The 13,124-nt window shown below is 41.4% G+C and overlaps 1 protein-coding gene across 1 annotated transcript in view; it reads right to left on the bottom strand.

The window, feature by feature from the left end:
- The window catches only part of SPIC (Spi-C transcription factor), a 90,506-nt gene that overhangs the window by 49,702 nt on the left and 27,680 nt on the right, over positions 1-13,124 (bottom strand). Inside the window, exon 2 of the mRNA XM_086938097.1 lies at positions 4,553-4,579. Within this exon, the coding sequence (XP_086794223.1) occupies positions 4,553-4,555 (3 nt within the window). The 5' untranslated portion in view covers positions 4,556-4,579. The remainder of the gene's footprint in view (positions 1-4,552; positions 4,580-13,124) is intronic.

Raw genomic sequence — 13,124 nt, 5'->3', positions numbered from 1 at the left:
ACTCAGCGCTAGCGCTAGGTGAAGTGCAGGGGTATGTCGCATTCTTGTGAATATGGTACATCCCTGCATTTTCAGAATGGAGAAGTGTGCGGTTAGCAATGTTTGCTTAACACCACACATCTCTCTGCTGTTGTAAATATGCTCCTTAGTATCAGCCACGATGAAGGCAGGAATATAGTGTAAACAGGGCTTCAAGAGGCCCCTTTAGCGTTAAATAAGTGCCTACTGAGCCTTACAGGTTGCAACAAGGGGTCAGCCTCGTGATTTCACAGGTTGCGTGACGTCACTTTCGCAATTCCCGGCCTTTTGGCCAACTGACGCTCAACAAACTTTGCGCATGACTTTAGCCCCATATAAAAAAATTAAGCAGTGGTGAAAGGAACTTGGGGCCCGATGTAGGTAGCCCTTTACCGATCCGAAGCGGCCGAAAATACCGATTTTCGGCCGTTTCCGATCGGTAAAGGGCTACCGAGATGTAGGGGCACATTTTCGTTAATTTTACCGAATCGGTATCATTACCGAATCGGTATATTTACCGATTCGGTAATATGTACCGAATCGGTAAAATAATTACCGATTCGATAATATTTACCGATTCGTTAAAATTACCGAAAAAGCAATGTAGGTAGAAAATTTACCTTTGGCACATGGCTTACAGAATCGGTATTTTACCATGGAATACAAATCCATGGTAAAATACCGATTCCTGTGTACATGCACATCTGTGCATGTACACATGTGCCATGTGACAGACAGACGTGCCCTTAGGGCATGTCTGTGTGCCACATTGCACACATGCCCATTTTGGGGGTGCTAGAGGGTGTCAAAGAGACACCCCCTGCGCCCTTGTGAATTCTTTAATTACCGATTCGGTAAATACCGAATCGGTAATGCCTAATCATTCCTATGGGCTTCAAAGCCCATAGGAATGAATGGGCATTACCGATTCGGTATTTACCGAATCGGTAATTAAAGAATTGTTAAGGATTCGGTAACGAATCCAGATGTTGGGACCTACATCCCATTTACCGATTTTGAAATACCGAATCGGTAAGATTCGGTATTTCTAAATCGGTAAATGGGATTTACCTACATCGGGCCCTTGGTGCTTGATCAGGAATCAGAGCACTGCTGACATGTGGGTCAATTTCACCTTTAGAACATGTAAGATTTAGGAATCAAAGTCAATTGCTCGATATTCAGTGCACTCTTAAACGAGTTCAAGTAAAGCATTTATCAGCCTGAAGAAAAGCATACAAAGCTGCCCATCAATTGATTTAGAAATGCAATAAATATTAAAAAATATTTTTGACACCATCAATAGTCTAACCAATCACAGCTTTCTGCACATGATCATAATGGGCGTCTCAGATTAAGTGTTTTCTCTAAGTGGCAGACATAATGTTGTAGAACCATATTCTGTTGAACCCGCCCCTTTCCACACCACAGTGGCCTATACTAGCAAATAATTCTGGACTGACAGCATATACGTCATGATCAAGAATCACACGATAAATGCTTCTTGTGAATATTTTCATTTTGGGTTCTACAAAGGCCTTTCACCTTAATATTTTTGTGTTCTGTTCATCATAGCGCTGAAGCAATATACTGCACGTTTGAAATATGCATTGTATATGAAAAAAAATAAAACCTAGATGTTATTACACTTTAGATCACTGCACACAAAGTGACAACATTTCGAACCTGGCCCATGGGTATTATGCATAAGGGAATAGCAGACAAACCTTTGTAAAATACAAGAAAAACTATAAGCTCTTACTCACACACACTGCCGGTCAGCAAACAACCCGTGTCAATGGTGGCCACAATACACTTATGACTTTATGAAAGAGAAAAGCCTCTTGAAATCTGGTTCCACCAGCTCTTCTTACGCATTGCCCTTGTTACATAGACAATGACAATACAATATTTAGTAAGTTATACCATGCAATCAACTGTAGGCAGTGTTGATTCTCCACCAAACATATTTTAAAAGAAAATTGAATTTATTTATTTATTTATTTATTTGCATTTGTAATGCGCACAGATACCTACAAAGGGTTTCCCGGCGCCAGGACTCAGAAACCAGCAACACAGAAAGCAAAGCGACCAGAGGCCACCAATATTTATTTGTTGAAAAGCCAGGTTTTAACGCTTTTCTTAAAGCTGGCGAAGTTTTCCTCCTTTTCCTGAATAAGCTATTTATTCTTTTTTCAGCTTTTGGAGGTTCATTGTAAAAGTTTTGAGTGTCGCTTTCCAAGTTCGATCCTTCCAGGTCATCCCTCTGCCCTAAGTGCCATTTCCTGGGGGCAGAGTTCCCACGTATAACCTGCCCCATCATTGCTACATTCTGGTCCGCAGTGTTTGGTACTCTCTCTCAGATGACCTCGCTGTTCCAAGACCCCTCCCCATTCTTGGTGCTTCTGGGCAACGTCTCGTCCATACCAAAGAACCTCTGTAGCTTCACTGCCATCGCTTTATTATTAGCGAAAATAGAGATTGTACTTCGCTGGGGTCTCATAATACGTCCAACTGCTAAAGCCTGGCTCCAGAGTTTAATATACCACGACCTAACAAGTGCGATCAATTCCGCATTACTGTCCCCCTGTGCCTCACCTAAAGAAATGTGGCAGCCTCTCCAATCCACCCCGGATTCAGCCCCTCAATCACCTGCTGCTGCATCCTCATGATGTCACACTAGTCAATACCCCAATGCTTAGGCCTGAATCCACCTCCCCTTATGCTCTCCTCATTATTGTTTATCCTTTTATTATTCAATGCTTGTCAATTGCTATTCCTACGAGCTTGTCGTATAATTCCTCTGTATAACTGAGTCAAGTCTTGATCATGTTTTGTTAATATAATGCTGAATGTCTTGTCGTATTGTTTTCTCTTTTCTGTGCTCTATTTGGGAAAATTCACTAAATAAAGATTTTAAAAAATAATAAAAATGTTGAGTGGCAAACCTCACAAATAGCATATGAAACTGTCACATTTTTTATTTTGTACAAAGCTGTTAATCATTAAATTGTTTACTAGCGAAAGTACCATCCGTGGTACATATGACCACTTACAAATCGCTCATAATGGATGTTGAATATTACTTTTTGATAGGTAGATCATGTACGTAAAGACATTTAAAAAAGAAAAACTAAAAAATATACTTGTTAGATACAAATCACAACTCAACTAACATTACACAGCATGTACCAACAGAGAGACAGCCCTTTATAAGAAATAACCGGAATCAACTCAATTGTTTCCCATAGCCGGCCAGGGGGTGTCAAAATAGACAGAGAACGGCATTGACCACCCCGAATGTCAATGTGAATTCCCACCAGGAGTGATTCGCACATGTTTCTGTCACTGAAATGTGCAACCTCTCATGCTTCACCCAGGCAGAACAGCTAGTAGTTCTTGTAAATAGGGTTTTGTACGAAAGTCTGCCTGCAAGAAACAAAGTGTTGAGTGGGTATGGGGAAAGATCCGTATTACAAATCTCAGAGTTGTTTCAGGCATGTACCACATGTCGCTGTTGTTTTGCTGAGAGGAAATAATCTAAGTAGATGTTAGTATAGTCTGTTAGAATATGTGTTAGAACTTGTGCATATTTGTTTTCCCTCACAGTGCATATAGAAACCCACAACGCTTTCTGCAAAGACGTTCTTTCAACTTGTAGCCATCCAATCGTTCTACTTATATTTTAGGAAGTGTTGGAGGTCATGTTCAGAAATTGTACTTCTCAGAACATGCTGTTCCATTCACCATTTCTTTGGACCGAGTCGAGGTATCGAGATCGGTGTGATGCTGATTCAATAATTTAGAAAATGTTTGTAGAGTCAGACATCTGTCACTTCCACTAGAGAGAAAAACTTCTAGCCAATGGAACAGTCTTTTGTAGGAAGAACCCTTACACAAGAACCAGTTGACTGACATGCACAGTTGCGTTGTGCATGAACCATGCACTTATCCTATTTTTCCTAAGAACAAGGCATGTCAAGTAGTTCTACAAAACGTGTGCGAATTTGTACATAAAATAGTTGGCGTTTTAATCCAGTCTCAAAATGCAAAATTCCATGTCGTCATACTTTTTTCTTTTTATGTCGAACTGCAGAATGCACACATTTTCGAGTTTGCTTAAACTTCTTTAAGCTTATGTTATACTACCTTCTAAAATTGAACAAAATAGTCAACACTAATTATATGATCTAGTAAAAAAGGCAATGGTGTTCCTTATTATTTCAAACGTATACTTTCCAGAGGCAGCACTGAACAGAACTGTTCGACATATCTGTGAACCTGCACCAAATTAGCAAATATCATACAAAGACAGCCCTTAGCAGACCCCTGTTTCTAGACTCACTCCCTTGCAACTCTCACTCATGAGCTATATACAGTAAATAAACCTTTAAATTGTCTATATACCATCTTAACATGCATTTTTTCACATTAGCAGTGTAATGCTCTAAAAATATATCTGTACGTTAAAAAGAACAAATGCCAAAGCCACTAAGACATTGTTAGCAAGCAGGTAAAAAATACATAAACTTACCATAATTATTATTTTAAAGGGATGCACCTGTAAAGATATTTCATTCAATTTAGTATATTATAATTACGATGATGGAGAAATGATAATAAAATATTTAACGAAAACTACAACAATTTAGGAAGACAATGCTACTATGCACTAATGTTCACCACATAGCCTTACTTAGATGAACGCATTATGCACAGAGTAGTAAAATGTGATGAATAATATAAAGGAATTGCTTTCAGCATTTCTGCACTCACTTGTAGTAATGTCTGGGTGGCACAAATACAGATGTAACACAAGGAAATAAATCATATTTACCTGGGTGAAATAATTTCTCCAAGGGGATCCCTCCGTAATCCAATCGCAGCTATTTAAGCACTTCTCATTTTCTGACGTCACTCAAAACTTTAAAAAAAATGAATTAGATTCCAGCATACTGCCGTAGATAACTTTCAGACTAACTGTCAGCACATAGGCAAATGAGACTGTTGTATAAACAGAAGTTTAGAAAGAATTTGCAACCAGCTTGATACTGTAAACGTGGGAAAACCCGAGTAGAACTTCCCATCAGAGGTTGACTGGGCAAACCGAAGCACAAGATTTAATCCAGGCATTTAACAATCGTCAGTTATTAAAATAGCTTCTTTCTTCAAAATAAAATGGTATTTGTGTTAGAATAGATTATCTAATTATGATTCCAGAAAAGGAAGTGTGATGGTGTTGCATGCTATAAAGAAGGAAGTTAAACGTTCTAGTCCACACATTGCTACAAGGTAGGTAAAAGCGGCATGGGGACAGTGGCTTTTAAATCAGCCCCGTGGTGACCCATTAGCAACATTTTACGTCACTTTTGTGTCTGTAACAGTCAGAAACACTGGTGGTGACAGAATTCTCATCCCGAGCCGAGATCAGGAAAGTGCATTAAAGGGAAAACCAATGTTTAGCAAATACAAGAAACCTCACAACAGGAATTACCTTTCATTGGCAGAGTATATGTGGTGACAAAGGAACTGTGTGCTAAGAGGTAGAATTAGAGTATATCTGGTGACGAGGGAACTGTGTGCTAAGAGGTAGGATAAGAGTATATGTGGTGACGAGGGGACTGTGTGGTAAGAGGTAGAATTAGAGTATATGTGGTGATCAGGGGACTGTGTGGTAAGAGGTAGAATTAGAGTATATGTGGTGATCAGGGGACAGTGTGCTAAGAGGTAGAATTAGAGCATTTATGGTGACATGGGAACTGTGTGCTGAGAGGTAGCATTAGAGTATATGTGGTGATCAGGGGACTTTGTGGTAAGAGGTAGAATTAGAGTATATGTGATGATCAGGGGACTGTGTGCTAAGAGGTAGAATTAGAGAATATGTGGTGACATGGGGACTGTGTGCTAAGAGGTAGAATTAGAGTATATGTGGTGATTAGGGGACTGTGTGCTAAGAGGTAGAATTAGAGTATATGTGGTGATCAGGGGACAGGGTGCTAAGAGGTCGAATTAGAGAATAAGTGGTGATCAGGGGACTTTGTGCTAAGAGGTAGAATTAGAGTATATCTGGTGACGAGGGAACTGTGTGCTAAGAGGTAGCATAAGAGTATATCTGGTGAAGAGGGAACTGTGTGCTAAGAGGTAGAATTAGAGAATATGTGGTGATCAGGGGACTGTGTGCTAAGAGGTAGAATTAGAGTATATCTGGTGACGAGGGGACTATGTGTTAAGAGGTAGCATAAGAGTATATGTGGTGACGAGGGGACTCTGTGCTAAGAGGTAGAATTAGAGTATATGTGGTGACGAGGGGACTGTGTGCTAAGAGGTAGCATAAGAGTATATGTGGTGAGCAAGGGACAGTGTGATAAGAGGAGAATTAGAGTATATATGGTGAGTGACATGGGGACTGTGTGCTAAGAGGTAGAATTAGAGTATATGTGATGATCAGGGGACTGTGTGCCAAGAGGTAGAATTAGAGTATATGTGGTGAGGAGGGGACAGTGTGCTAAGAGGTAGAATTAGAGTATAATTGGTGACATGGGGACTGTGTTCTAAGAGGTAGCATAAGAGTATATGTGGTGACGAGGGGACTGTGTGCTAAGAGGTAGAATGAGAGTGTTAGACCTGGCACCATTGGTGTGAGTCTCCCTTCCATTTTTGCTGTTGCCTCATGTATTTTTGCTGGTATTAGATGCTTTGGGCACGGTGCCAATTCTGTCCCGTGCCACAGTGCAAGTGCTTCCTACTGTAAATTGATGTACTAATAAGTGGTTCCATGTTTGGCTATTTGGTTTACTTGTCAGACCTTAGTCTAGTGCACTGAGTGTGCCCAGGGCGTGTAAATCCAAATGCTGCTGGAGGGCCTGCAGCACTGGTTGTGCCACCCACAGAAGCAGCCTTGTAAAATGTGTCTAAGGTCTGCCATTGCAGAGCCTGCATGCAGTCTGGTACTGTCATGCTAACTGGGCAAGTGCACCCACTTGCCAGTCCCTAAACCTTCCCTTTTCTTCATATGAGTCACCTCTATGGTAGGCCCAAGGGCAGGGTGCATTGTAAGTATAAGGTAGGACAAGCCCTGGTGTGTGTGGCATGTCCTAATAGTGAATTACAGCCATTTTTGTTTTTCACTATTGCAAGGCTACCTGTTCTCCATAGGCCAGAATGGGCTGTTAGAGTTATTACATTTTATAATCCTAACTGTCTCAGAGAACATGGTAGAAATTCGAGTTTAGTATGCCTGAACTCAGAATAATACATCTTTTACTGAAGTTGGTTTTAATATTCTGTGTTTGCAAATACCACTTTTAGAAAGTAGGTATTTGCTTGTCTAACCATTCAAACCTGCCTCTTCTAGGTTGTGCATTCCTTTGTCTGGTTTTGTGAGTGACAGGGCTGGGGAATTCCAGGAGACAGGCTGAGTCACCCGGTGGTGAATAGAGAGATCTGCATCAAGATGGGAGGGAGGAGTTGCACCTGAACCTTGAATAAGGCTGAGCCTGCCTTCCACAATGCTGGCTCCACCCCCTGGGGAGCGGCTGATGTCTCTGCCCAGCACTCTGAAAGAAGAGGAGTCCTGTAAACAAAGTGCTCCAGGACTGTACTTGCCTTCCACAATGCTGGCTCCACCTCCTGTGGGGCGTCTGATGTTTCTGCCCTGCACTGTGAAAGGAATGGAGAAGTCTTGTAAACAGAGTACTTCAGAACTGGTTTGGACTGGGCAAAGGCCCCTCTATCCTCAGAGAAAAAAGGATTTTGGGGTATAAATATTGGGACCCTGATCCCATGAGATTAGATCACTTTTGGACTACAAGAAGAAACCTTTACTGAGGAGAGGAACCTAAAGAAACTGAGGAGAGACTATTCCCAAGCTGAAGTGCTGCTTGGGGGATTGGCCTGCAGTGGTTGCCTTACTGCCAAAGGAAGGAGAAAGGAACTTTGTGTACTTTGCTTTCAACTAGTGAAGGATCTCCAAGGGCTTGGAAAAGAGCTTGCCTCCTGCTGAAGTCCCAGGGACAACAGACTTCAACCCCCCAGCTCCCCAGAGATCTTTTGGAAGTGCCTGCAGAAGCGTGTTGAGGTCGCTGTGCCTGCCGTTGCAACTCCGAAGGAGGGTGTCGCCACTTAGTTGTCGCATTGAGCGGAAGCTTCACTCATCGTGGGAGAAAAACGTCGCCGCTGGAGCTGTTGTCATCACATCGTAAAGGGGTCGCCGCTGCAGTCCACGCATCGAACCGAGAACTTCTCTCATCCCCGAGAAGCGTGCCGCATCTGGAAGATCTTCACGTCTTTATTTCTTTGTATCTGAACTTTGCCGCATTTCCCATCACTGCGACATTGCTTGTCGTGGAAGCGTAACGCAACCTAAGGTACATTGACGCAGAGTGTCGCATCTAAGAACTGAACTTAACTAAGCTTAAATCTACCATTTTAAAGTAATCTTATTGTGTATTTTTGTCGTTTATGGTCTTGTGGTAACTCTATATAAAGTCTACTTATTTTTTATATAAAACCTGTGTGGTGTCTATCTGTAGTGTTGTCACTGGTTACTGTATGTGGTCACAACTGCTTAACTTACAACGCCTCTGAAGTAAAGCCCTTCTGCTCATGCGAAGCTACCAAGGGGGTGAGCAGGGGTTATTTTAGGAGTGTAATCCCCTTATTCTGACTAGAGGAGAGGGTCCCTATTTGTCACACGTACCTACCTGTGCCAATTAGAGACCCCCAAATGTAACATTGGTAGTCAGTGGTGTGGATTCTGGATTTGCATTTGTGACTCATGTACAGTGACTGGTGAACACTACTTTAGTGAGTGCAGACCATAACGATACCACATACTTTTTGTTGGATTCCTTTTTGGATTTTTGTTCTATTTTTGAAAGATGCCTGATTCAGTTGAAGCAGAGAAAGCAGAATCTGTAGCCTCTATTAATTGTAAATGGGAAGAAGAGAGGCTGGAATGCTACATAGTACAGCAGCTGAAGTACTTTTGCAAGAAATTCAAGGTTTCGACTGTTAGGTGCACCAAGAAAGAAGAATTCTACAAGGCGCTGAGGGCCTGGGTAGAGGGAAGGAAAACTCCTGAGACTGAGGAGGATGATAATGCAGAAGTACAAAAGGGGGCTTAGGAGTAAGGAGACCACCTTCCCCTGCAGGTAGCAATGCTTCTAACAAAAGTCTGTCTCCAGAGGAGTTGGAGGACAGAGAGAGAACAAGAAGGCATGAAATGGAGATGACCAAGTTCAAGGTGAATAGGCAGCTGGGATTATAAAATAGAAGATTAGATCTTTAAAAAAAACAACATTGACTTTAATTGGGATATTACTGAACAAAAATATAAGCAGTGGCAATACAGACATTTTGACCAGTGACACCCTACCAATCAATGATAAAGGAAGTAAGCACCATTGATCTAGCAGATTTTTTATTTTGTTCTTCATTTTATATAATTCAAGGCAAGAGTTTATCATAATCTTCGGTCACAAAGATACCTAAGTATCTAATCAGATCCCTTTTTGCTGCTTGGGGCTGAAGATAAATCGGAAGAAAATCTAGACTGGTGTTTAATGTAAGAACTTCTGTTTTTTTTTTCATTAATCTTGTACCCCCCCTATCTTCTCTTAGTCCTTGAGTTCCCCCATAAGGCGCTCGATGTTTTCTTTTTCAGAAACCAAATAGAGGATAATATCATCGGCGAACAATTTTAACTTAGACATCCCGATGATGGGGGGAAGAATGGCAACATTGTCTCTTATTTTTGTTACTAAGGGTTCAATGAAAAAAGTGAAGAGCAACGGGGACAAGGGGCAACTCTGCCTTGTTCCACAATTTATTTTAATCTTCCCAGCCTGCTTAGCATTGATAATTACCTGAGCCAATGCACCCTCATAAATATTGTGTATCATTCGAATAATTGGAGCAGGGAATCCAAAGTGACCCAGAGAAAAAAAAAGAGCTGGCCAATTTACCAAATTGAATGCCTTTTCTGCATCAATCATTAATATACAGGCAGAAGTCGAATTAATATTAAAATAATCTAGTGCCTGTATCAAACATTCAGTATTTGCTGCCATATACCGACCCGCAATGAACCCCGTCTGGTCTTGATGGATTACCTCCTGAGCCGCAAGGACAGATCTTTACGCCCATATTTTCATAAGTATTTTGTAGTCGGAGTTCAGTAGGCTAATCAGCCTATAAGAATTCACGTCCTCTGGGTTTTTATCCTTTTTGACGAAGCTTATAGTTATGGATTCTTTGAATTCTGCTGGAACCTTACCACCTAATCTAATATAATTAAAAAGTTTTTTCAGAGGTGCCTCAAGTTCTTTAATGAAGACCATATAAAATTCGATAGGGAACCCATCCTGTCCAGAGGCCTTTGCTCCCGATGTTGCCCTTATGCTATCGTGTATTTCAGTAGAGCTTATCTCACACCCAATTTGAATACTTCGAGTTTCAGAGATTTTGGGGATTTCTAGATTATCAAAATATCCCTGAATCATTGCTTCTTCTACCTGATGTTCTGAGGAATAAATTCTCTCATAATGATCCAGGAATATCTTTGAAATGTTTTCATTCTGTGTTTCTATTCCACCTTGGGGATCTAGAATTTTCAAAATGCTAGATGACTCCTGTTTCTTTCTGGTGGAGTTGGCCAAAAGCTTTCCCACCAGTTGACTATCTTCATAGACCCTTTGCAGAAAGGCTTTTGAGCTATTTATCTCCTCCAGAGTGAAAAAATCCCTTAGCAATGTTCCAGCCTGCTCCCATTGATTCGGCTGCTGATGAAGTTTTAAAGCGTATTCCTTCTCGGCAGCAGCCTGTAGTTCAAATATTTTTAACTTTCGATCGTTTGCCTTAGCACTTGTAAACACAATAATCTGACCACGGGCTGCTGCTTTGAATGCATCTCATACAGAAAAGGGCTCAGCTGTATCTTTATTCACACAAAAAAATTCTAACACCCACTCTTTAAATCTAGTAACCCAGTCCTTATTTTGGAGAAGGGTGCGATCCAGTTGCCAACTGGGGCGCTCCCCTTCCATTCCTCCTAATACTAGCACGACTTCGACCCTCCTATGATCAGAAAACGGGTTACATCCTATCACAGTTCTTGAGATCTGAAATGATCTAGATATCAGAAAAAAATCTATTCTAGATGCCGAATGAAACTGATTAGAGTAACATGTAAAGGCCTCCTTATCTGTATTCATACAGCGCCAGGGATCCCGTAATTGATATTCTGTCAAAAGTGCTTTAAACACACGTTATGTCTTAGGTTTTAATTACTTCTTGTTCTTATTAGAAGTATCCCTCTTCAGATCATGGATATAGTTAAAGACTCCTCCTAGTATGACCTGCCCTGGAGTGCCCCTTAAAACTTCACTAATCTCCATCAGGCCCGAGATATCGTCGAGGATGGGAACATAATAATTCACAAAATTAAATGTTTTCCCCAGCAGCTTCGCAGCAACCCATAGCCATCTTCCTCTGGAGTCTCTTTGAACCTGTAAGATTTCCCATGGAAGACTCCTTGCAAAAAAAATAGCTACTCCCCTCTGGGCTATCCCTGCTGAAGAAAAAAACACATGAGAGAAATATCTCGGTAAAAACAGCTTCGGGGCATATGACTTCAAAAGCGTCTCCTGGATAAAGACCACCTGAGGATTAAAAGTTATTACCCATTTCAAGAGAGCACCATATACTTCTGCTTATTCAGTAGCCCATTTGCATTAACGGACAGGATATCACAAAAATTATATTTCATCTAGAAACTTGTAAAATGTCCCCCGAATTCCGTACCAACCATTACTAAATATCCAATTACTTATCCTACTGCATTTGTTCCTTTTTACTGCGTTTACCCCCCGCCACCCTGAACCCCCCCCCCGGAATGTGGACCACCCCTCCCCATCCACGCTTCCCACATTCCTCCCTCTTCTGTCTTCATTGGGTGTCTTCTTATTACACCCTGTTGTGACCCGTAACCCTGGGTCGCCCCACTCTCTCTAAATACTTCGGACCAAGGTATTAAAAAATAGCATTCTTTCCCTTCAGCATTTTTAGACATTAGACCCTGAAGAAATCTCTTTAAGGAGGGATTGATCATCTGCAATATCAGTGAACATATAAAACTTTCCTTTTACCAGGACCTTCAACTTTGATTGCTGTGCAATCGATGCTTGGGCGCCATTGGCTTTGAATAAATGCAAGATTTTAACAAACTCTTTGCGCCTTTTGGCAGCCACCGCAGTCATATCCGGGAAAATCCTGCATTTTATTGTTTCTGAAACAGAGAATTGCCGTTGTTGATAAGCCTTAGACAAAATCTTCTCCTTGATCCAAAAATCAGCAAAATTTAAGAGTATCTTTCTAGGAAATGGTGAATTTGTGAATCGTTGTGCTGGAACCTGATGAGCCCTTGTAATAGTCAAATCACCCTCAAACTCAGGTAGAACTGCATGTTGAATAAAAGAGGTGACCCACTGGATAGTATCGGAGCCTTCTGTTCCCTCCGGAACCCCATCTATTCTGAGATTCGATCTTCTCGAGTGATTTTCTAGCTCTTCAAGTTTGTGCTCTAACGAGACCTTCTTCTTAGCTGCCTCCTTGACTTCACCCACAACCAGATTTACCTTGTCCTCAAGGACCGAGATCCTAGACTCCGCCTCCTGCAGTCTACTGGGAAATGCCAACATAGATCCCTCGAATTTATCCATTCTTGAATGAAGAGTTGCTATCTCTACTTGCTGGTTATGTTTTATCTCTCGGATTTCGTCCAGAATCAGATTCAACATCTCACGGATATCAAGTTGATATCTAACTTCTGTCCCTGAGAGATTCATTTCGTTTGCTACGGGGTCTGCATTTAAAACTCTTGAGTTCTTATTAATACTCAGCTTGACATCTTCTTCTGCTGACACCTGAGCACCCTCTTGCATTTTCAGATTTTGAAAAGAGATTTGACCAGGTGTTCCTTCCCCTACCAAATCCTTTAATACAGTCTGGGAGGATTGCGCTGGAGTACGGACGAGTAAGGACTCCGGTCTCTGGTCTTGAGGCTGCGTCATGGATGCTTCAGTTTGACCTATGTCCTTAATCGGTAG

This window comes from Lissotriton vulgaris, chromosome 1_1 (assembly GCF_964263255.1).
Source record: "Lissotriton vulgaris chromosome 1_1, aLisVul1.2, whole genome shotgun sequence".
Lineage (NCBI taxonomy): Eukaryota > Metazoa > Chordata > Amphibia > Caudata > Salamandridae > Lissotriton > Lissotriton vulgaris.
The sequence above is the reverse complement of the archived record's forward strand: the minus strand, read 5'-3'. Positions and strand labels throughout refer to the sequence as shown.